Here is a 21,227-nt window from a genome sequence, read left to right on the forward strand (position 1 = left end):
GATGCCATGCCTACAGCAAAAATAGATGTGGTTGGGCTGCGATGATGCAAAGCCAGAAGAATCCTTCTCCGATTTCCCCGGCTTTGCTTTCAGTGTGGCTCCTGCCTGGCTGTCATTTGTCACCGGTGCTCGTGGCTCCTGCATCCCCAGCACATTTTTGGGGTGATTTTAGGCTGAAATTGGTTGATAAAGTCCTTTTCAAAGATCTTACCCTTTCCCTTTTTCAGGTAATTCCTGCCTCCTCAGGGATGAGCTATCAACAGGAATGGGGCAGAAGCTGCTGGTTCATTGTGTGAGGTCGCTGCCACTGGGAAGTAGTGGGAGAAACACGAGGTTTTGACATTAATAAAACTCATTTACTACTCCTCAAAACAGCCTTCTGCCAGAGCTGGATGCAGCAGAGGAGTCTCCTGCAGTTACCTGCATGAGCTCATCCTTCCTGCCCCTGATTTTTGGCTTTGCAGAAAGAGCTCAACAAACTTCTGCAGGTCACTTCCCAACCCTATGGAGCTGGTAACTGTTTCCCGGTTTTGGTGGATCTGTCGTGATCCACATGTGATGCTCAACGGAAGTCTGTGCTTTGGGGAGGAAGATTTCAGAGCAGTGGTAAAAAACAGCTGGAGAGGCAGCAACTAGATGGAAAAAAGGTCCTAAAAGTGGTGCAGGATCCAGCAGGAAAGGGAAAGCATCTTCCAAGGGCAGCCTTGCAAGCAAGATCATCCCTCCCTAGAAAGAGATGCCGACATGGAATGAGTTTGGAATGCGGCAGCAAGACTGATAAAATGAGCAAAAGGCCATGAGAGGTTGAAGGAGGGTTTGTTTAGTCTGTAAAATGACAAGATAACCTGCTGTGTCTGAAGGGCTGCCTTGAAAAAACAGGACAAACTAGGAAAAAAACAATGTTTGGTCGATGGGAAGAGGAGATGCTGTTCCACAGCTGGAGGTTTTGGGAGGAGATTGGGCAAACATCTGGGACTACCAAATCCATGTTGAGGCCAGCCTAGGGGGGTTCCTGAGTCTCCTCAAAGCTCAGGATAAACAGTCTGGACCACAACTCCATTTTATTCTGAGCCTTTGGAAACCCTGTCTTGGAGCAGGCAGGTTGGGATCCACGAGGTTTCATCACCCTGTTCTGGCAGACTGATCTTACTGGGATTTGCACTCAGGGCACTGGTTGGGCTCCTAATAACAGAGCAGGCTGTGTTGGGATCTCTCCTTGGATCCCACATCCCCAGAGGGTGTTTGGAACAGGACAGAGGAAAGACAGCGGGGTGAGGGAGCCAGCAGGGCTCCAGAAGTTACCCCAGGAGGCTGCAGTAATCCAGCAGGAAAAGCCCAGCGACCTGGCCCAGGAGGAACCTGCCTCACCTCTCTGACCTGCAAGTTTCCCCTGAATCCTCAAGGATATTTTCCACTATTCATCATGCAGAGAATCTCAGGAGAGCTTCATCCCACCCCTTCACTGTTAGGATTGGGAACAAGGTGGGAATGCAGCTGCTCGTTGCTCCATGGGGACACCTTTGGCTGCAGAGACTGCACAGGCGAGGCAGTGCCAAAACAAAGCCCCGAGTAAACCCTGTCCTAAAAAAGAACCCATTTCCCTCATGGAAGGACTTGGTTTGTTCTCCCAGTCTTGTGGCAGAGGTGACTCTGTGCCACGATTCAGCACAGTGGGATCAGGATGTGCTGCCAGAGCGGCTCCCACCTGCCCCTCACCACTCCGAGCAAACCACGAGGCAGCTCCAGGCTGGGCTGATCCCAAATTTCCCTCATACAGAGGCGATGAACCATCTGAAATGCGGTTTTTGGCTTTTAGAAACCTCCCAGTCACAGAATGGCGCAGATGCTACGGAGGTGAGGGAAGAGCATCAAGGACTGGCATGGAAGCAGACCATCTTGGGAGGTGGGATTATCCCTCAGGAAGAGCAGAGCTGAGAAAATAATTCACAATTTGGCTGGAAAATGCATCCATGCTTTTCAACTGTTTTGCTCACCCTTTGCTGGGACATGAGTGAAAATCTACCCACTACTCACTGGATTCCAGAAGTTTCCAAGTCTGTAACAGTCAGGAATGCTGAGGCGGAGGCACTGGCATGGCTGGGTAACAAAATTAGTGTCTGTGCTAATTACACCTGCACAGGGGTTGAGCACGAGTGAGACATTAATGATGGGAATGGTGGACAGGCCCCAGTAGCTCCTTCCCAACTAAGTTTTGCTGGCTTTCCCAAGGTGATATCAAAGGTATGGATCTGTGGGAACAGCGGTGCAGAGGAAAGGCAGGTGGCAGAGACAGGCACCAAGGAGGGTCCTGTGGAGTTGCACACTTCCTATCCAAGCAGGAAAACAAAAGGATCAGCTTCTCCCAGCTGCAGAGCAGCTCCATCGGGATGGGAACACCTGCCTTGTGTGTGATCAATCTACTGGAGCTGGAGTGAACGGCAAAATAAATAGTTTGAACCCCAATAAAGGTGTTGCAAGGAAAAACAGGATTTCTAGCTCATGGAATTCCAAGAGGAGCAGAGAGCTACTGCACTACTTGTGCAAGAGGTGCCTGAATGTACTGAACCCACAACTGCCTTGATACTGCACAGCTCCCTCGAGCTCCACAATCCCTCCAGGCCCCCTCTCGTGCCCAGGGAAAGTCAGGAGATGCCAAAGGGACAGCTCCTGTGCAGGGAGAGACTCAAACTGCCCCAGAGGAAATTCCACCTGCATGTGTGGGGAGAGGACAGCCGCACAAACAGCTCCTGGTTTCCTTTTTGCCCTCCACATGCTTCCAAGGTTTTTATTTGTCCTCTGTTGACGGGAAAGCAGGTCAGAAAAGGGCACAGCCTGTCTCATCCAGCCAGCAGATGCTGCTCTGGCACAGGATTCCTTGCTGCCCTGGTGGGATGCATGCTGGGGGTCAGGGTAGGCTTCCTCCTCCTGCCATGGGTAATTCCTGCCTCACTGCTGCAGAGCACCGGGCCAGGCAGCCGCGGGTTCCCACAGCCATGCCACAGGGCAGCGCTACACCCTGGGAGCACCGGGCCCTTCCTGGACTGAGAGCCCTTGGATGATTCAGCAGCAGCAAGTGCTGGGCTCTCCCCACAGCAGCTGCTTCCCCAAACCCCAGCGACAGCTTTAAGGTGGATTGTGGGGTGCACCCCAGCAAGCTGCCACTCACAGACAACATCCATTCCCTCTGGCTCTCCTGGTGGAGTTTTCACCTGGGTCTGAGCCTTACCAGCACCCCTGGTCCTCACAATGACATTGAGGGGCTGGAGCGTGTCCAGAGAAGTGAACAGAGCTGGGGAAGGGGCTGGAGCACCAGGAGCAGCTGAGGGAGCTGGGAAAGGGGCTCAGCCTGGAGAAAAGGAGGCTCAGGTGGGACCTTCTGGCTCTGCACAGCTCCCTGACAGGAGGGGACAGCTGGGGGTGGTTGGGCTCTGCTCCCAGGGAACAGGGACAGGAGGAGAGGGAACAGCCTCAATCTGTGCCAGGGGAGGTTCAGGTTGGACATGAGGAGGAATTTCCCCATGGAAAGGGTGGGCAGGCACCAGGAGCTGCTGAAGGTGGTACAGTCCCCATCCCTGCAGGGATCTGAAAGCCCTGTGGATGTGGCTCTTGGGGACATGGACAAGTGGTCACCTTCGAGTGTTGGGGAATGGTTGGAGTCCATCTTAGAGGGCTTTTCCAAACTGAATTATTCCATGATGCATGGAATATGAGCCTTGCAATGCTCATACCAAGCACAGACCTGGCACAGGGATTTGGGACACACTCAGGAGCCATATGACACATTCCAAAAAATTTGTCACCAAAAAATGTGCCCACTCAGCCCTGAATGGGCTGGTACTGCCCAAACAATTTAAAATAATTACTGCCATTGTCCATTCTGGCCACTAAAAACAGGGAAATTTTAACAAATACCTGGATAATTTGCAAATCCCTAAGACACCTGGTGTACTGTTGTTGGCCATCTCCTCTCCAGGCAGCTGAAGCAGGTAGGGCCTGCTCCCTCAGTCCCTTCCTTTGCACCACAGCACACCATTCCTCCAACTTTGTTCCCTACATTCATAGAAATCATCAGTTTTGAGTCTAGAAATTTCCATTATTTCCACAAAACCACACATTCTCACCACAAACCAATGTGGAAAGCTCCTCCAACACAAGATTAAAAAATAACTGGCTCACAGATCCAAGTGCAAATTCATTATGTGGTATGACAGATAAACAGTAAAGTGTTGGCCTAAAATCTTTTAAATACAAGAGGCAACAGCTGAACACCCAAATGAGGGATTCAGTGCTGATTTCACAAGTGAGAAATGGACTTGAGAAGCACCTCAGGTGCAATTTACTTGTGGCACACCAAAAGACTGGCTCCTCCTGGAAGGAATAGATGGCACTTGCCCTGGGATTACCTCCAAGCTTTTGTTTTCTCGGCAAAAATAAGTAGGAAAGAAAAAAAACAAACATCTTTTTATTTTATTTTCTCGTCTCACTTTCAGAAAGCGTTTTACACAGGTTTGTATCTTGGGAATAACTTGGAATCAGTAGAAAAAACTAACTCAACAGTTTGTGTCTTTACAATAGAAACCTCTCAGGAGTCAAAATGGAGACTAAAAAAATACATGCAAAACATACTCCTTTCAAAACACACCTGGAAACGAAGCACCAAACTACACAAATATGCAGAATGAAACAGCATTGAACACCACAGAAGTTGTCTTCATAAAAGGTGTAAAAGTCACCTAATTCACTAGGCACTGTCACTTGGTTAAACAGAAGAGACAATAAAAAAATATTGTCCACAAACTTGCAATTTCAACTCAAAGGCTGTAGCTAGAAATTCCTCTATGTGTCATGCTTTAATAGCGACCTGAAAGACAAAAACCCAACAGTCAGACTTTCAAAGGTTGAGGCTCAATAAAATATCCACACCCAAATCAATCTTAGTGGACACAGAAGCTCAAAAGAAGTTCAAGAAATGGGAAGTTTACTTTTGAGAGGTGAACTCTGTGACTGAGCCAGGCCCAATTAAGGCCAGGTTGGATGGGGCTTGGAGCAAGCTGGTCTATGGGAAGTGTCCCTGCCCATGCCAGAGCGTGGAATGGGATGAGCTTTAAGGTCCCTCCCAACCCAAACCATTCCACGAGTCCGTGACTACTTACGAGGTGAGTAGGATCGGGATCTGGACCGGGATCTGTAGCCCCCTCGGCTGTAGTACGGGGACGGTGACCTCCTCCTGTGACAGGGGTGACACAAACAATCCCTTTGTTAAAACCTGCACAGGTGAGTGCCAGCATCTTTATGTGGGTAGCTCTAACCCCATCCTGGTCTCAGGAATGCACTTGGGAAAGCTAACAAGCATGGGAGAACTGATCAACATTTCCACTGGGCAACAAAGCAATGATTTGAATTCTCTTTTTTTTTACCAGGATTATTTTTCACTAACACAGCAAATACAAGCTCTTGTACTCACAATCTGCTCTCATGTGAATTTAGTCTGAAGCCAAGAGCATCCCACACAAGCAGGGTAAGCCAAATCCACCTTCACTTTTAATCTGAATTACTTGTTCAAGGTGAAGATTTCCTTGATTTGCAGTCAGTCCTACAGCCAGGCACTCCCAAACCCCTCTAATCCAGGCATTCCCAAGTTTTGTGTTTCCTTGCCTAGTTCCACTAGTCCAGTACACACCTGTAAAACTGATCCCTGTCCTGAACAGCTCTCCAGCCTCCTCCGCCGCCACCACCTCCTCCTCTGTGAAAACAAAATGACGACTTTTAGGAATTTAAAAAATAAACAAAGAGTTCACTGTACAAAACCCCCCCATCATCAGAGTAAGAAAATGACATGAAGACAACATTAGTTCTTATACCAGATGATGCTGACTTACTTAATTTAACATTGATTTTTAAACACTTATCTACGCAAGGAAAATCCTTTTACCTATTATTTTCAAGTAGCAAGATCAACTCACTATCCTGAGGAAAAATACAGATTCCAAGATGGAGGCAGGGAAAGCCTTCCTATCCTGACATTTTAACACTTTTGAGTCATGTTTAAACGCAAAATGTGATGTGACTTATAGAGAGCTGAAACATCACCCTACAGCATTAATATTGAGTGGCTGCACTGGAACCTCCTCAGATTCAGATCAGCAAAGCTCCACCAGGAGACTAAATCAAGTTTAAAGCCTTCCCCAGTTGTTTCTGGGGGATTGCTTTTCTTAAAGAATATTACCTTATTTACAGACACTTTTTCAGGCAAAATTAAGCCTCCCACAGTAACAAGGAGAAACTGAAGTTTTAATTCCCATTTGTCACTACATTTCCCTTAAGGCTTTATTTTCAGAAGATAGGGAATGCAAAGGAATTGTTACCAATGGAATTTTTAGGGTGGGGTATGCAATGCTCCACTGCATCTTGAACAATTCCAACCTTTCCTTCCTCAGGGAAGCACTCACAACATAGTAACACCTCTCTCCCTCAACCAACCCAGGTCTGCAGGAGGGGAAAGTAGCAGACCGTGACATTTTTCAAGTAGCCACGCACAAGTCATTTGTGGCTCCATATTTATTCACAGAATCCCAGAATGGTTTGGGTTGGAAAGGACCTTAAACACCATCCAGGGGCAAGCCCTGCCACAAGTAAGGACACTTCCCACCAACGCAGATCACGCTCACTGGCTCTCTCCTGACCCAATCACAACTGGTAACATTCACAAACCCCTGTCAGAATGAAAAGGCACCACTTAAGCACTGAAGACTTGAGCCCAAAGCATAACTTTAACATGGAATTCTGCAATTGCAGGAATGCCTGGTAGTACAGACAGAAAAAAACAGTTTCTCTATTACCAAAACCAACCATGATTACACACACATCCAACCTGACAAGGGATATTTAAAAAGCTTTTTAATGCAGATGCCCAACACACGCTCCAATCCCCAATTCCTTATTTTTGGCAACATTCGAGGTGCCATAATTATCAGCAGGAGATACTGGGGACCACTGAAATTTCCCACTTTTTATCTACTACAATGTGCTCAAAATTTAAGTAGACACTACAATACCAACTCAAATATTAATCTGCACCATTTCTGTGCTAACAGAAGAACCGACTAAAGATTCTAAAATGAAAGCACAATGAACACTTAGTGCAGATTCAGAAGACATTTTGGACTAAGGCAGGCCACAGGTTAAACACCATCAAGTATTTCTCAATCCAACTAATATAATTTGTATTGAGCAGTCATTCTGGTGAAAATTTCACAGGAAAATTCCAGATTGACAGAGAGTGCAAAAATATTCTGGAATAGTTATGTAGGATGAACTGCCTAATGCTTGCACAAGCAGATGAGAAAACAGAGTTTAGAAAGCAGCAAAAGATTCCAAATAGGCTCACCTGTATGACCTGCTGTAATAATCACGGTCATCGTAGCCTCTGTCATAGCCTCTGTCATAGTAATCTCGCCTCCGTGAGCTGCCACTGCAAAGAGGGAAGGAAATTGCATTGCTAAGATACAAAACATTAACTTTGTCTGCAGTGTGGTAAATTCACATGATTTACACTAGGTTACATTGTTACTTCTTATCCTCACAGTCGGAAGACTGCAAGTACTCCTGCTTCCCACCAGTGCAGGTGGGAACTAACTACTTAAATAATTGCTATTTAAATGCTGGAACTTTCAGTTATTTTCCTCAGCCTTTAGGCATCACAGGCACATTCCATTCCCAGACAAGTCTTCATTCACTTTTAACTCTGAAAAAGCTCCTGTTCAATCAACTTCCTGACTTAAAAAATCAGAAACCTTTAGTCTCAAGACAACATCACCATAACCACCAGTAAGCTGAAAGTCTTGGGAAGTGAACTGGGGAATAACTTGGGAAAACTATTTACACTGCTGGCAACTGGAAGTCAAAAGGGCAGGGTGTGAACACAGCAAACCACTAATCCCAAATGTTAAATGAATTAGTTAATGCATAAGCCCAAGAAACCAGGAAAACCACTCAGAATCAGGTCTCTCAGGGGAGAGACAGGAGTTTTTACAGAATCATGAATCCTATCCTGTACTGCTTTGGGGGAAAAAAACCCAGCCAAAACCATGGACACAACTTACTAAGTGGGTCTTCCCATATAGATTCCAGGGGTTGGTGTGTGAGGTCTTTTTGTTATAGAAAAGTCTACCCGGATCCTTCTTCCATCCAGCTCCATTCCATTGGCACGTTCCTTTGCCTAAGGAGTGACAGAAGAACATTAGCTGTAGGTATGAACTTCAGCAACTACACATTTCTAACCACTCCTTTAAGTGCAGAAATGTCCTGAAAATGGTTGTTTGGAGGCAGGTCTGAGTGTCATATCTACAGTGAATGCACTGTGTAAGATGCTCTAGGCCAGCTGGACTTAAGTGCCAGTAACCACTGATTAAAATCCTGAAAGGAACACCACCGGGCAATTGTTTCAAAGCCTCTGACATGATTAAGAGCAACCTTTCAACATGCTGATGTAGGGAGATGTAACTACTCCACCACACAATATAAAACATTTACAGGTTAAAAGAACACCACTAAGATATTCAAAGACATCCTTCAAACGACCATAACCTTGAATATAAGATCAGAGTCACAAATATAAAGTAAAAAACCAGGAACACTTGTGTTTTGGGTTTTTTTTTGTCTGCCAAGTAGCAGCACCTATACATCAAGCTCCAACCCAACATGAAAGCCTTCATGCCAGATGTGGAAAAGACTGGAGACCTTCTGGAGTAGAGTTTATGCAGAATATAAGCCTTGCTCCAGTCCACGAAGAGCAGCTCTACAAGGACTGGCGTGAGCACAGGATTCTCTGCTGGGTGACTACAGAATTCCCAATTCATTCTGCAGCATTTTTAAGGCCAAATTCCATGATTATCAGATTCCAAATATTTTTCAGGCTACGAGTTTCCCCTGGCTATACACTGTGACAGAACATACACCCCAGGAGGTCAGAGCCCAACAAACACGGCCCATACTGTGCACCCCAACCTACCTCCTTGGCATCCTCGACGTTCTCGAAGTAGACGAATGCGAACCCTCGGGAGCGCCGTGACTGCTGATCGTACACGATGGAAACGTCGGCAATGGGCCCATACTTGGAGAAAACCTCTCGCAGGTCTCGTTCTGTAGTGTACAGACTCAGCCCAAACACTCCGAGACAACAGTTTGGATCAGGATTTGCCTAAAGGAAGGGACAGAGACATTGGAATGAAATTAGGTTTATTTGCAGTGCAACATATTTCTCAAGTTGTGACTGTCAGGGCTTCAAGATGAACAGCAACAAAGGTGGGGCTGAGATTTAGGCCACCCGCTAATAGCCACTAATAAATTCAACCTACAGGAACAAAAGCCGTTCACAAAACCCCTTTGTGTTTCTCAGGGCACAGAGACGATTCCAGGATGCATCCAGGACACACATACCCTGTTCCCAATGTGACGCCTCCGAGTAGACATGGGGGAATGGCTGTGACTGTGCCGTCGCCGGTAGTCCCGACTGTACGACCTGCTTCTGGATCTCCTGTGGGAGCGGGACCGGGAGCGGGACCTGGTGTAGTGTCTGCGGGAACTCCTCCTTGATCTAGACCTGAGGGAAAGAAGAGAAAGATACAGCTTGTTGGGGTGTTTAACATTTCAAAAATCCATCAGATAGTTACAAAAAGCTCAAATAATTGTTTCCCCAAATTCTGCAGCACCACATACCTAAGCTATAATCCATTTACTCACTACTCTCAATGACTGTCGCTAAATCTTTACTATCAGATTACTGCAGATACTCTCAGGGCATTCTTGCTGTAGTCCAGGAACTTACACTGATCGATCAGCCCTTCATTTAACAAAGCTACCTGGGTGTGACATACTAGTGCTTAGAATAATCAGTGTTTAGTGTAAAAGCAAGTGGGGTGGCTTTCTTATCCACATGTATCAGACAAAGGGACCAGAAAATATGCTTTAACACAAAGCATGCACCACTGAGGGGGGCACTCTCTTGGTGGTGCCTTGGGTAACACTGAGAAGCAAACACATCCTTCAAAGTCTGGCAAATACCCCTGAAACAGAGCTGAGCACAATCTGAAGAAATCAAGCCTGAGCTGGCTCATATACCTGCTGGTATTTCAGCAGTTATTTAGCACTGCTTGTTCATGAATATTTACATGTTCACTCTCTTAAGTGCATTTATGCAAAGGTGCAACTGCTCATCAATTCCTTTTTCCCCAAAAAGTATTTTCTTACATCACATGTTCTGTGGACATGAAGGTCTAAAACTCTTCAATTCCTTCTCCCAAAGAAGCCTTCCCAACACAGCCAATCCTAGAGAAGCTGGACACTCACAGGGGCTACTACACCTGATCTTGATCTGTTGATGGCTACACTAAGAAACCTGCATTCCACAGCACTCCAAAGAAAAACACATGCAAGGCTAAAAATTGCAATAAACAGTGTAACAGTCAATGGATCTGAGTCACAAATTGCTGATTTTCTAGCTCTGTCTTAAATGTCCCGCTCCTCTAACTCCACAGCAGCACCACCCCACTGGCATGAGGGAAGCTCTGAACCTGAACTGCTTTTACTCCTGAGCATTTAACAGCTTCTTCCAGGGATTTCTCACCAAGTGTCACAGCCAAACTGTTCAATCTATCTCCTCAAAAAACACCTCCTACCTCATCAAGAGTGAGACAGAAAAGCTCAACTTAAAATGGATATTCATGTCCAGGAGAAATTAATTCAGCATGTCCCATTACAGCACTTTTCACTACGTATTTATAGACAAAACATGATTTTTGCAACAAAATTAAAAAAGAGAACTTCCCTGAAGCTGGGAAAACAGTAAAAACATAGAGAAATTATAATATCAATAACAAAAAAAAAGAAGCTCCACACATGCACACAGCCACATTTCAGCCACTGACATAGGAAAAAAAAAAAAAAATTAAAGCAAACTCAGAACTGATATTTCAGGTACCAGAATGGTATCAGCCAAAGATAGGAGATACAAACTTCAATAAAAGTAGATTTTAAAATCAAGTATATCCACACCCCAACTGATAAAAACACCAAGACACAGGTTGGTTCCCAAATCAAAGTTTAATTTATAAGCTGGTAACTCAAAAAATACATTTGCAACAGAAACTACCAAGAAATATATAAGTTATCACAGGGTTATTTCTCTGGAAAAGCCAGAGTTCAATGATCTGCCCATGACCACATCCCAATGTGTGACAGCATTGAACAGATTAAAGTATGTTGTTTCTAATTATGTGCCTCGACACAATTCTGTCCAAATCCACTAATCAGCACTAACTCTGACATGTAATTCTGTTACCTCCAGCCATAGACATCTTCAAGACAGCTGTTAAATGCTCAGGAAGCCATGATACTTATAAACTCTACTTTTTGCTCATCAAAAAGTAGAAAGGCAGTTGCCAGGGCATTATTTACACACTTTTTATTGCAAAAGTAAGATCTGTCATGTCTCTCATAAATTCTACAGCTTATATTTGCTTCTTCAGAATTGAGTACGATCTGTGACTGCATTTTTACTCAGTATTGTGGTTACTCTACAAGTGGGAAATGTGTAAGGAGTATGAAATCCCTGGAGTCATATGGTTTAAGGGACAGAAGAATATGCTGAGAGGTGTCCTGACTTTGTTGTTCTAATATTAAAAGGTTCCCCAAAGGTGTTCTCAGCCTCCCTCCCCCAAGGTTTTCAAACCTCAACTGGATAAAAGCCCTGACAGCAGGGTCTGAGCCCAGAGCTGAATGCCTGAGCAGGATCTGGGGCTGGGCCCTTCCTGAGATGCCCCATCATCTCTCACTGCTGGCACTCCCACAGGTCACTCCAATGGTACTACTCTAACAAGTATTTATTCATTTTATTTGACACATTTCTTCTTACACTACAAGGACTGTCAGATACACGATATGACACTTGTGACTGTGCCTGAATTAAAAAAACTCATTCTTCTGCTGTCAAAGCTTCCCAACTACCTTCCTTCTCATAAAAGCCTTTCTGTTTAATCTTGCAAGATTTAACACCCTCTTTGATAGTGTTTTCAATCGTGGGAGATTGCTGACAGCACAGTATCTTCCTCCAGCCTGCCCCCCAAGCTCTGGCAGTTCATTGCTTGTTCACATAAGAAGTGCATTGTGAACAGCTCACCTGAAAAACACACTGCTGAAACCTCACCTTTTTTAGCCTGAATGCCTATGAGTAAAGAAATGATCAACACATTCATTTCTGTAGTCAGCAGTCAACTAGCTACTCTTAAAAGAGGAATTCTGACCCTGCACACAGCTTGTTTGGCAGGTGAGTATCAGGAGAGGTAATACAGTGCAAATAGGCACGTGGATGTTTGTGCTGCCACATGACAAATACAATAAGCAAGCTCTCCACAACTTTTCTGGAGAGTTTTCTAATATTCAAAGCTGTTAATTTTCAAACATTCATTATTAATTTTCTAATATTCAAAGCCTGTTAATTTTCAAGTTAAATCAACGGATTAAAAATGTCAAACTGTGAAATTCACATTTATTTCTACTGCTTCTTTTCACTACTCCAGGAACATCACTGTTTCCAGTACAGAAACATAATACATGAATATGGCTTAAAATGGGAAATCTGCTGATGCACCAAACTCTGTCAATGCACAGCAAAACTAAGACCTAAAGTTCCTAGTACTCCATGCTCAGACACAAATCAATATGCGAAGAGATAAAAGGCAGGCACCTCCAAAGTGTATCAGCAAGGATACACACCTACAGCTGATTTAACTGTTGGAAGAAGCAGCAAAAATATCTAAATTTATAGAATTTGGCTTTCCCAATCCTGAAACCACACATGCCCCTTTGTATTCCATGTCCACAGAAGATCCACTAACTCTGGAAACAGAACTGGCTAAGCTGGGTTACCTCTGACAATCATCTGATTTGTGAGGAAGAGGAAGAGGTAAAAGAAGCAAACTCACCTGGATTCAGACCTGGATCTAGATTTTGACCTGGAGCGCCTGGAATCCTCCTTAGAGCGAGATCTTGCAGGGGTGTGCCTCCCCGACTTGCCAGACCCATGAGCACTTCCGCTTCTGGAAGCAGAACGGGATTCCTGCACGCAGATATTGAAAGCCTAATTTGTACACAATTCCTTGTTCACCTACGGGCTGTAAACAAGCTCCAGTGAAATAAATGGTAAATATTCATAGCTATGTGTCCGGGCAGTCGGCATTCGCACTGCCTAGATTTTTAAGGAGTTTTTTTTTTTTTTTTCCCTGGTAGACACTTCTTTACCCTGCATGTACTTTTGCTATTAAACAGATAATGCATGCATGTTTAGCAAAATATACAGGGACACATAAACAGACTAGTAATTACTTAGCGTAGTGCTTTCAGATTCCAGATTACTTCTTATCTTAACTTCATTTTTATTCCTTTTCTTCATTCTTCCGTTTCAAATTCTGACTTCTTTCATCTTCCCCACTTCACACAAATTGCTCAATATTCTATAAGTGGGACTTCTGGTCTGATAATTAGCATGCATTCACTTTCTTTTTTTTCAAATTTCAGCTTCACTTATTCCTGAGCTTCAAATAATTCTCATTTATAAAACTTGTCAAATGGCGACTTCCGCATTTTCCTTCTTCAACATTAACCTTAATAGAAAAAGAACAGGATGAAGAATATTTAAGAACTCCAGGATAAAATCTAGTGCCAAAACTGAAACTAGAAAAAAAAAAGTGTTGTGGACTTTTACTATAAATGCAGTTCAAGAATTGAATCTACCAAAGCCCTACAATTTTATCAACAGGTTCAGTCAACTCAGTTTAACTTAGCCCTAAGTAGCTGAATTTGCTATTTATGCCTTTATTTAATAGCAAGTGCAACTGGATCAACTGAGTACCTACTAAGGAATTGTAGCATCAGGAAACTCAAAATAATTTGAGCTATCAGCCACACACTGAGACAAAATCACCAAGGAGTGACTCCAGTGAGGTTTTGCTGCAGCCACTGACAGATGTGCTTTAAAATGGAGAAAGCACTGCATGGTTGGTCCTTCTATGAACTCCAATTATCTGAATTTTGGGCCCCTCCTGGTGTGAAGGTTTAGGAGCACACATCCCCAGCTGCCTGCACAAGTGGGATTACATGTGCAGGCTTTGTATTTCCACAGAAATCTGAATTTCCCACTGACCAGAACTGCATTTGTGCCCCACACTCCAAACTACTCTGGAATAACACCCCACCTGCTCTGTTATTTACTGGCAATCTCCTCATGACCTAATTAGCAGTTTCAACTTTTGTATTTTTATTTTTTAATCAGTATAATGCTTGACTTTAGTCATATGCTTTAAACACCTGAACACACTAGTAGAAAGTATTCTTCATTTCAAGACATCAGAGAAAATTTACAATTCAGCAGAATTATACTTCCTTCTAAAAACAATCCTGAATTTAGTGTAAATTCTGATGAAGAGAGCTCACTAATGACACTGGGTACCAGATTTTTCTCAAAAATCCCTTGCTTTATCTTTCTAACATGTCTTAAAACTTGAACACTAACTCAACAGAAATCCTGTACTAAGCATTCAGAAATTCATTAGCTAACACAAAACTTAATTATGCTTCAACTACTTCCATACAACCTTAACCAAATGTTACCTGCTTACCCTACCATACAGGGGAAAGAAACATGACATAAAGGATAAAGCAGGTTTGCAATTAATCCCAAGAGCAACAGAAATAGAACTAAGTTGGCCAACGTTGTATTCTTCATAAATATGTTTAAGGTTTTGCTCTAAACTACAGCTTCCCCATGTACTAACACTGCAAAGGGCAGGGGGAATATTAGAGAGCAATTTAAATTACAATTAACTAATTTAACCTAAATCAATTACTACCTTCCAAAGAAAACACTCCAGAGATGAGTTCTGAATTAATGTATGCATTTTGCCTCAAGAAGTCTTAGCTCTTCAACAAATTCAGACAAAGTAAGATTGAAGAAGGACTAAAACCCAAATTAAGGCCGCTTTTCACCTGAGGAAAAATACCTCGATTCACAAAAGATAATCTGGGCTAAACAGGAGCTATGGTCAAACACAGGTGGTCTGAGACCAGAAATAAAAGGAGAAGTGCAGGTTTGGAGGGAAGCAGTTGAGAGGATTCTGCCCACAAATACACCCCAAACCCTTTTTCAGAGCTTTTAGAAGTCAAAAAGCTTTGAAGAAATTAGTAGAGAATAGGTAATTCTTCATACATTTGGTACATTTTTCAGGTAATCTTTGTAAAGGTTGATGTGGAATCTGGACACTGAGGAGCTGAGCTTAGGAAGAAGTCCTAGACACAACTATCTACCTAAATTAAAACAATTAAACAGCTGGCCTATTTTCATTCAACTCCTTTGCATTTCATATTTCCCAGGCTTTAAACATCCACTTTTTTTTCCAGATCATCCTTCAATCCACCACACTTTACAGGATCATGGCACCTCTTTATTCCAGCTGTAAAGGAATTCAATTCACCTCCCCCATTCTGGATATCACCAGGACTGGTAATAACCCCCAAAATTACCAAGTTACCCCTTTTCCACCCCAAGCCCCAGGAAATCCTCCCTATCCAAAATTCCAAGAACCAGAGACCTGCAACACTGCAAATTTATTTTACACCCTAGAGGGTTCACATCAATCACAGCTCATATGTTCCATATGGTTTTGTTGTTCTTTGTATGTTTTTTCTTTTCCTACTCCTGGCTTTCACCCTGTGAATTTTAAGTTACTGAAAAATGCCGAAGTATGCTCCTGGCATGACATGTTCAAGAGGGAAGAAACAACTCTCCTTACCCTGCCTATATTCCAGCACTGCTAGTCAGCAGATCCAGACAGTATTCACTAAACAATAACCATTTTCCCCCCTGTAACTTTAAGTTTGTCAAGTGTGGACTTCACCTCCCTCCCCAGATCCCTTGGTCTTTATCAACAGCTCTTCCCCTTCATCAGGCACTTCTGGAATTCACATGGAAGTCCTGGAGTCCAGGCTTGTGGTTCTTTCCAGACCTCACGCATGTTCAAACCTAGTGTAATAACGCCGGGATGACTTTAACAGCTCCAAGCACATTCACATAGAGTGTTACAGCTGCTGAGCAGGGAATGTCCCAACACAGGATTATTTGGGGGGCAGGAGGTATGAAAGGTGATGCTGAGATCCTGGTTTTCCTCACATGAACAGAAGCTACAGATTTCAGTCAGTAATGTAAGTTACAGAGAAATAAAGGTATTAAGGTTTTATAATAATATATTCCTATGAAGTTATGTATTTCCACTTGTTTTCCTAAGGAAAGGTGCAGCCTCACATGACATTATCAGATCTGCAGCCTCTTATTCAAGGTGTCACTGTGCTGACTCCACATTCTCCAACCTCTCCATTATGGAAGTTGCCTCTCTTCCCCTGAGGGACATGAGATCACTGCTGTGGGAGCTGGGAATTCACTCGAGGGAGAGCAGAACCATCCCTTTCCACAGGTTTCCAAACTCCACACAGAAAGAACAGACTGTTTTGAACAATTAGGCCACAGCTTCCTCCCACCACCTCTGCCACCAGCCCTGTGGGCTCCTCCAGTGCCCCAAGCTGGCAGGAAATTAATCCATCAGCAAAACCCAAATTATCTTCTGACAGGTTTGGGCACTGAATCAGCTCCCTATGAGGTCCCATCAAGCGCCAGTTGGTGAGGGAGGAACACAGGTCTATTCCTTTGATGGCACTGAGTGATCAGCTCATGTCTAATCTCAAATTGCTTCCTCAGACCACCTCCTCACACAATTTAGTAATAAAAGTCACTCTTTTTTTAAAAGACACATATTAAATACCTTGGAAGCAATCTGTAAATTGAGCTTTTATACATTAAAAACGAAAAAACCCAAACATAACCCCCCACCTTGACTTGCACATTGAACAGCTTCTGACCACATACCAAGCCATCATTTATCATAATTAACTAATTCACAAGGTAGGACTCATTAATTTGGCCTTTAACTCATCTTTTTCTAACCGTTCCATGCCTGTTCAGTGAGAACAATTTCAATGAAAACAAAGCTAAGTTGGAAAACAACGGCGTTGCAGCACAACAACAGCATCTCAAGCATATTCCAGTATTTAAGTACTGGAAGCATTTCATAATTTATAGTTTCTTCAGTCAAAAAGTTTCTAGAGTTCATCCCACTGTGGAGCATAAATTGTAAAAGAGAATTCAAGTGGGGATTTTTAATTCTTCTTACATTCCACCCCCCCTTTTAAAAACACCATAATCTAGTGTAAATTCGTGCTGCTGCATAAACAAGTCACATTCCTGGCAAAAGCACCTGGAATTTCTTCATCCCAAAAGCTGCCATGAGGACTCAATCACGTCAGGCCTGCAAACCAATGCAGCTGGAAATGGAGTAAAACAAGATCCAGCTGACTGAATTCCCAGATCTGACGGACTGAAGGGAACACCACTAAGGGAGAGAGCAAGAGGACAATTCCTGTTGGCAGCCTGCACTTGGGACAGTTTAAGACAGTTGCAATCATATTGCAGATTATTTATCCAAACACTAACTCTATTCTGCAGAGACTCCAGCTTGGAAAAGCATAAAAGCCACTGACTCAGTAAAACATAAGCCTTAAGTAAGCAAAAAACCCCATAAATAACACTGGCAAGAGCAGAAGTGGAAAACAAATCCCTGCTCCAGTCTGGAATAGCAGGTCTGCAGCTCCATGGTTTCACCTTTACAAACACGTCAATTTTAAACAACTTACCTATTTGAAAGTCCCTAAAGTTCAGACATAACTCATTTTAGGCACTGGAAAAGGCAGGCTACAAATGCTTTAATACATTTTTAAAGTTAAAAATATAAAAAAGCAGCAGACAACAATTTCTGCCCCAATACTCTGCACATTTGTTTCACAAAAAAAGACTTTGCTATAGAAGCTTTATTATTTCCACTCTTTCTGACTGAAAACACAATGCAGGTTATTCTAGGAAACTTTATTAAGACTAAATTGGCTTCCAATCTACGCAACAATTAAAGCATCTTTAAAAAAAACTAACACACAAATCATTCACCCAGACCAAAAAAATACCCCCTCACTAAAAAAACTTTAGAGTGAATGAAGATACCAATGAAAACACTGGCGCTGGCACAAGCCTATTCCTTAATCCCTGTCTTTCACCATTCATTCCCATTTTTAGCCCTCTGGAGACCAAATTTTTTTACCTTACCTAATTTTACCAAATTTTTCTACTTTACCTACCTTGAAGTAGAAACACTCAGATATGACGGCTTCTTATAGTGGATTAATATGAGAAAACTATATTCTAAGAAAGACATCACTCAGAATTACTACGTTTTCTAATATTTCTTACCCCGTCCAGTCTAAAATTTAAGAACTTATCACCTCCACAACTCCCTCCGATGCTGCAGCAAAATATTTGAATTATGCTGAAAAAAATCCCCAAAACACAGTACTGACCCTAATTAAAGACGTCAAAGGCAAACAAGGCTGATGCAGTAAAAAAAAAAAAAAAGCAACTACAAATGTGCATCACAAACGTGAAGCTTAGCAAGTCATCTATTTCGACATTAATAAAAACTCATCCGGACAGTAAGATCTTTCCCAAACGATAAGCTTTGAGAGATATCTGCTGCAGGTTTCACAAAGCGAAGGGGTTGCCTCTGATTATCAAGCCTAAATTAGAGGCGAGCCCGAGCCACCTGGACGCTAGGCCCGAAAAGCAGAGTTATTGTTACAGGCGAGAGGAAGCGAACAGCGGTCTAAATTAAAGAGTTAATCAAGAGTGGGTTGCAAGGCGGCTCTGGAAAGAGAATAATAACAGCGTTCGCCTTCCGCAGGGGTGGGATGGAGGACGAGGGGCCCCTGAGGGCTCGGGGCCGCCATTTTGTCCCTCCCGGGCGCGCGCGGTCCCGGCCCAAGATGGCGCCGGGCACCTCACGCGGGGAGCGGCTCCTCCGCCACTGACCCCGCCACGCCGCCTCACCCGTCTCTCCGCTCCCGCGGAAGCTCCGTCACCCGCCAAAGAGGACACGGGGAAACGCGGGGGCGCCGGCGCCACCCGAAAGCGATGGAGGAGTGTGTGGGGAGGGGAGAGAGGAGGGGCCCGGCCGCGCAGCGCGCTCGGGCTCCGTGTATTACCCGCTCGCCGTAGTTTTGCTCCCCGCTGTCGCTCATCGTCCCGTCCCGCCGCTCCTGCCGCTGCCCGAACCGGACACGACCGTCCCCGGCGACAGCGCCGTCCGCGCGGGAAGTGACGAGACCGCGGGGCCGCGCGCGCGCGCTCGGCAGGACACGCCCCCAGGGGGGACAGCCCCGGGCCGGAGGCCGCGCCCACGAGCCAAAGCCACGCCCCCCACGGCGCCGGCCCCGAACACAAGGTCACGCCTCTGTCCTTAGGCCACGCCCCGAGTTGGCGCTGTTTAATGGAAGACCACGCCCCTGCCCTGAGGCCGCCCGTGATGAGAGACCACGCCCACATCATGGCCGCGCCCATACCAGGGCCACGCCCACTCCGCCCACCCACGAACCATCCCTCGGCCATTACCGCGCTCAGAGCGGTGGCCACGCCTCTCGCGTTGAGGCCACGCCCCTGACACCACCGGTGATAATAAGGCCACGAGCCCGCCCCCCCACGTGAGGCCCCGCCCTTCCTCCCTCAGGTGAGGCCCTGCGCCCTCGCTCCAGGTGAGGTCGACTCCGTCGCCCTCCCCAGGCCGCGGAAACAGTGTAAGAATGTGATTGCGAGGGACTTTTTTTTGAGTGTTAAAGCATTAGTTCAGAGCACGTGGGGAGGGAAGAGCGGGATATTTCTTAGGCACCCACTCGAGGGCAGCAGAGCGTCGCTGAAATGGCGGGGTTTCCTCCCTCTGCATTGTTTCTCCACAAAACGTGTGCAGCGAGGAGTGTCACAAACACCTCCGCTGTGTCTGTTTTATGTCACAAGCAGCACGAGTAAAGCACTGGCTGCCCCAAATGGCCAGGACTGTGCCCGGATTAGCAAAAGATGTCCACACAGAGGGGACCACCCCGACTTAAAACAGACAGCTATGGTTTAACCAAAATACTGACTTCTTCAGCTTTTCAAACCACAATACTGCACAAGGCTCAGAGCTAGGAGACAGGAGGAGACTTTGCACCTGCTCAGCTAATCCAAATGAGTCCCGGAATTGTCTAGTTTGAAAGGGATCTTAAAGCTCATCCATTTCCACTCCCTGCCATGGGCAGGGACACCTTCCACTATCCAAGGCTGTTCCAAGCCCCATCCAGCCTGGCTTTGGGCACTTCCAGGGATGAACCACAGCTTCCCTGGGCAATCTGTGCCAGGGCCTCCCCACCCTCACGGGGAACAATTTTTCCCCTAATATCTAGACCAACTCTTTTCAAGTTGAAAGTGCACCTGTTATCCCACAAACTGCTGCTGCGGGACATAATCCTGCTCCAGAAGTGCTTCTGTAACCATCTGACAACCCAGTAGTGACTATTTTTCTTCACTGAAATTCATTTCCTGTGCAGTGAGGGCTGGGTAATGCCCTGCCTGCCCCATTGTGGTGTTAACAAGCAACGAGGCAGAGACCTGAACACGTTGGTAACTCTTCTAAGTGGGATTTTGGGCCACCGGGATTATTCCTGGTGCCATTTCCGACACAGATTGAAGAAGTGGCAGCAGCTGAGAATGCCGGGAGAGCAGGCTGGAGGCAAAGTGCAAAGGGAAGAGAGCAAATCTCTGATGGCTTTGCAGTGCATTCCCAGGTGATGACTACAGAGACCCCCAAGGGGAACCGCAGCTCCATTTCCATCACCTCTGACACTTGTGAGAAGAGACAAACCAGAGGTTGCTTGGCTGCCTTCCCTCTTCCTGCCAGCCCCAGAACACAAAGGTGAATTTATCAGCTAAAGAGGAAGGCAGTATTTTTGCAGCTTTTGCTGATTTAAAAATACCACAGGGTTTTTTATGCCAATGGTTTCATCTTAATGCTTTGCTTGTGTTACAGCACAGTTACTGACACACTGATCCTGAGCTGGAAGGGAGCCACAGGGACCATCCAGTCCAAATCCTGGCCCTGCACAGGCACCCCAATAATCTCACCCGTGCCTGAGAGTTTGCCAAATGCTCCTGGAGCTCTGGCAGCCTTGGGGCTGTGCCCACTCCCTGGGGAGCCTGGACAGTGCCCCAGCAC

At 45.1% G+C, this 21,227-nt stretch overlaps 1 protein-coding gene and 1 long non-coding RNA gene across 2 annotated transcripts; both read right to left on the bottom strand.

The window, feature by feature from the left end:
- Positions 1-4,445: 4,445 nt before the first annotated feature.
- TRA2B (transformer 2 beta homolog) lies at positions 4,446-19,343 on the bottom strand. Its single transcript, XM_058843740.1, has 9 exons — positions 19,189-19,343; positions 12,981-13,114; positions 9,439-9,601; positions 9,011-9,199; positions 8,103-8,218; positions 7,388-7,471; positions 5,681-5,743; positions 5,154-5,227; positions 4,446-4,861 (listed from the first exon to the last, which is right to left on the bottom strand). The coding sequence occupies exons 1-9, from the start codon at positions 19,222-19,224 to the stop codon at positions 4,851-4,853; spliced, it is 870 nt and encodes a 289-aa protein (XP_058699723.1). The 5' UTR covers positions 19,225-19,343; the 3' UTR covers positions 4,446-4,850.
- LOC131581462 (uncharacterized) lies at positions 13,455-18,281 on the bottom strand. Its single transcript, XR_009278094.1, has 2 exons — positions 16,934-18,281; positions 13,455-13,658 (listed from the first exon to the last, which is right to left on the bottom strand). It is a non-coding gene; the product is annotated as an uncharacterized LOC131581462 (long non-coding RNA).
- Positions 19,344-21,227: the final 1,884 nt, after the last annotated feature.

The sequence above is a fragment of the Poecile atricapillus genome, chromosome 8 (genome assembly GCF_030490865.1).
Source record: "Poecile atricapillus isolate bPoeAtr1 chromosome 8, bPoeAtr1.hap1, whole genome shotgun sequence".
NCBI classification, from domain to species: domain Eukaryota; kingdom Metazoa; phylum Chordata; class Aves; order Passeriformes; family Paridae; genus Poecile; species Poecile atricapillus.

Coding starts and splice junctions, on each gene's coding strand:
- TRA2B (XM_058843740.1), bottom strand. CDS start 19,224: ATGAGCGACAGCGGGGAGCAAAACTACGGCGAGCGG. Junction 8,219..9,010: donor ACGTCGAGGATGCCAAGGAG/GTAGGTTGGGGT, acceptor GTCACTCCTTAG/GCAAAGGAACGTGCCAATGG. Junction 5,228..5,680: donor GACAGGGATCAGTTTTACAG/GTGTGTACTGGA, acceptor CCCCTGTCACAG/GAGGAGGTCACCGTCCCCGT.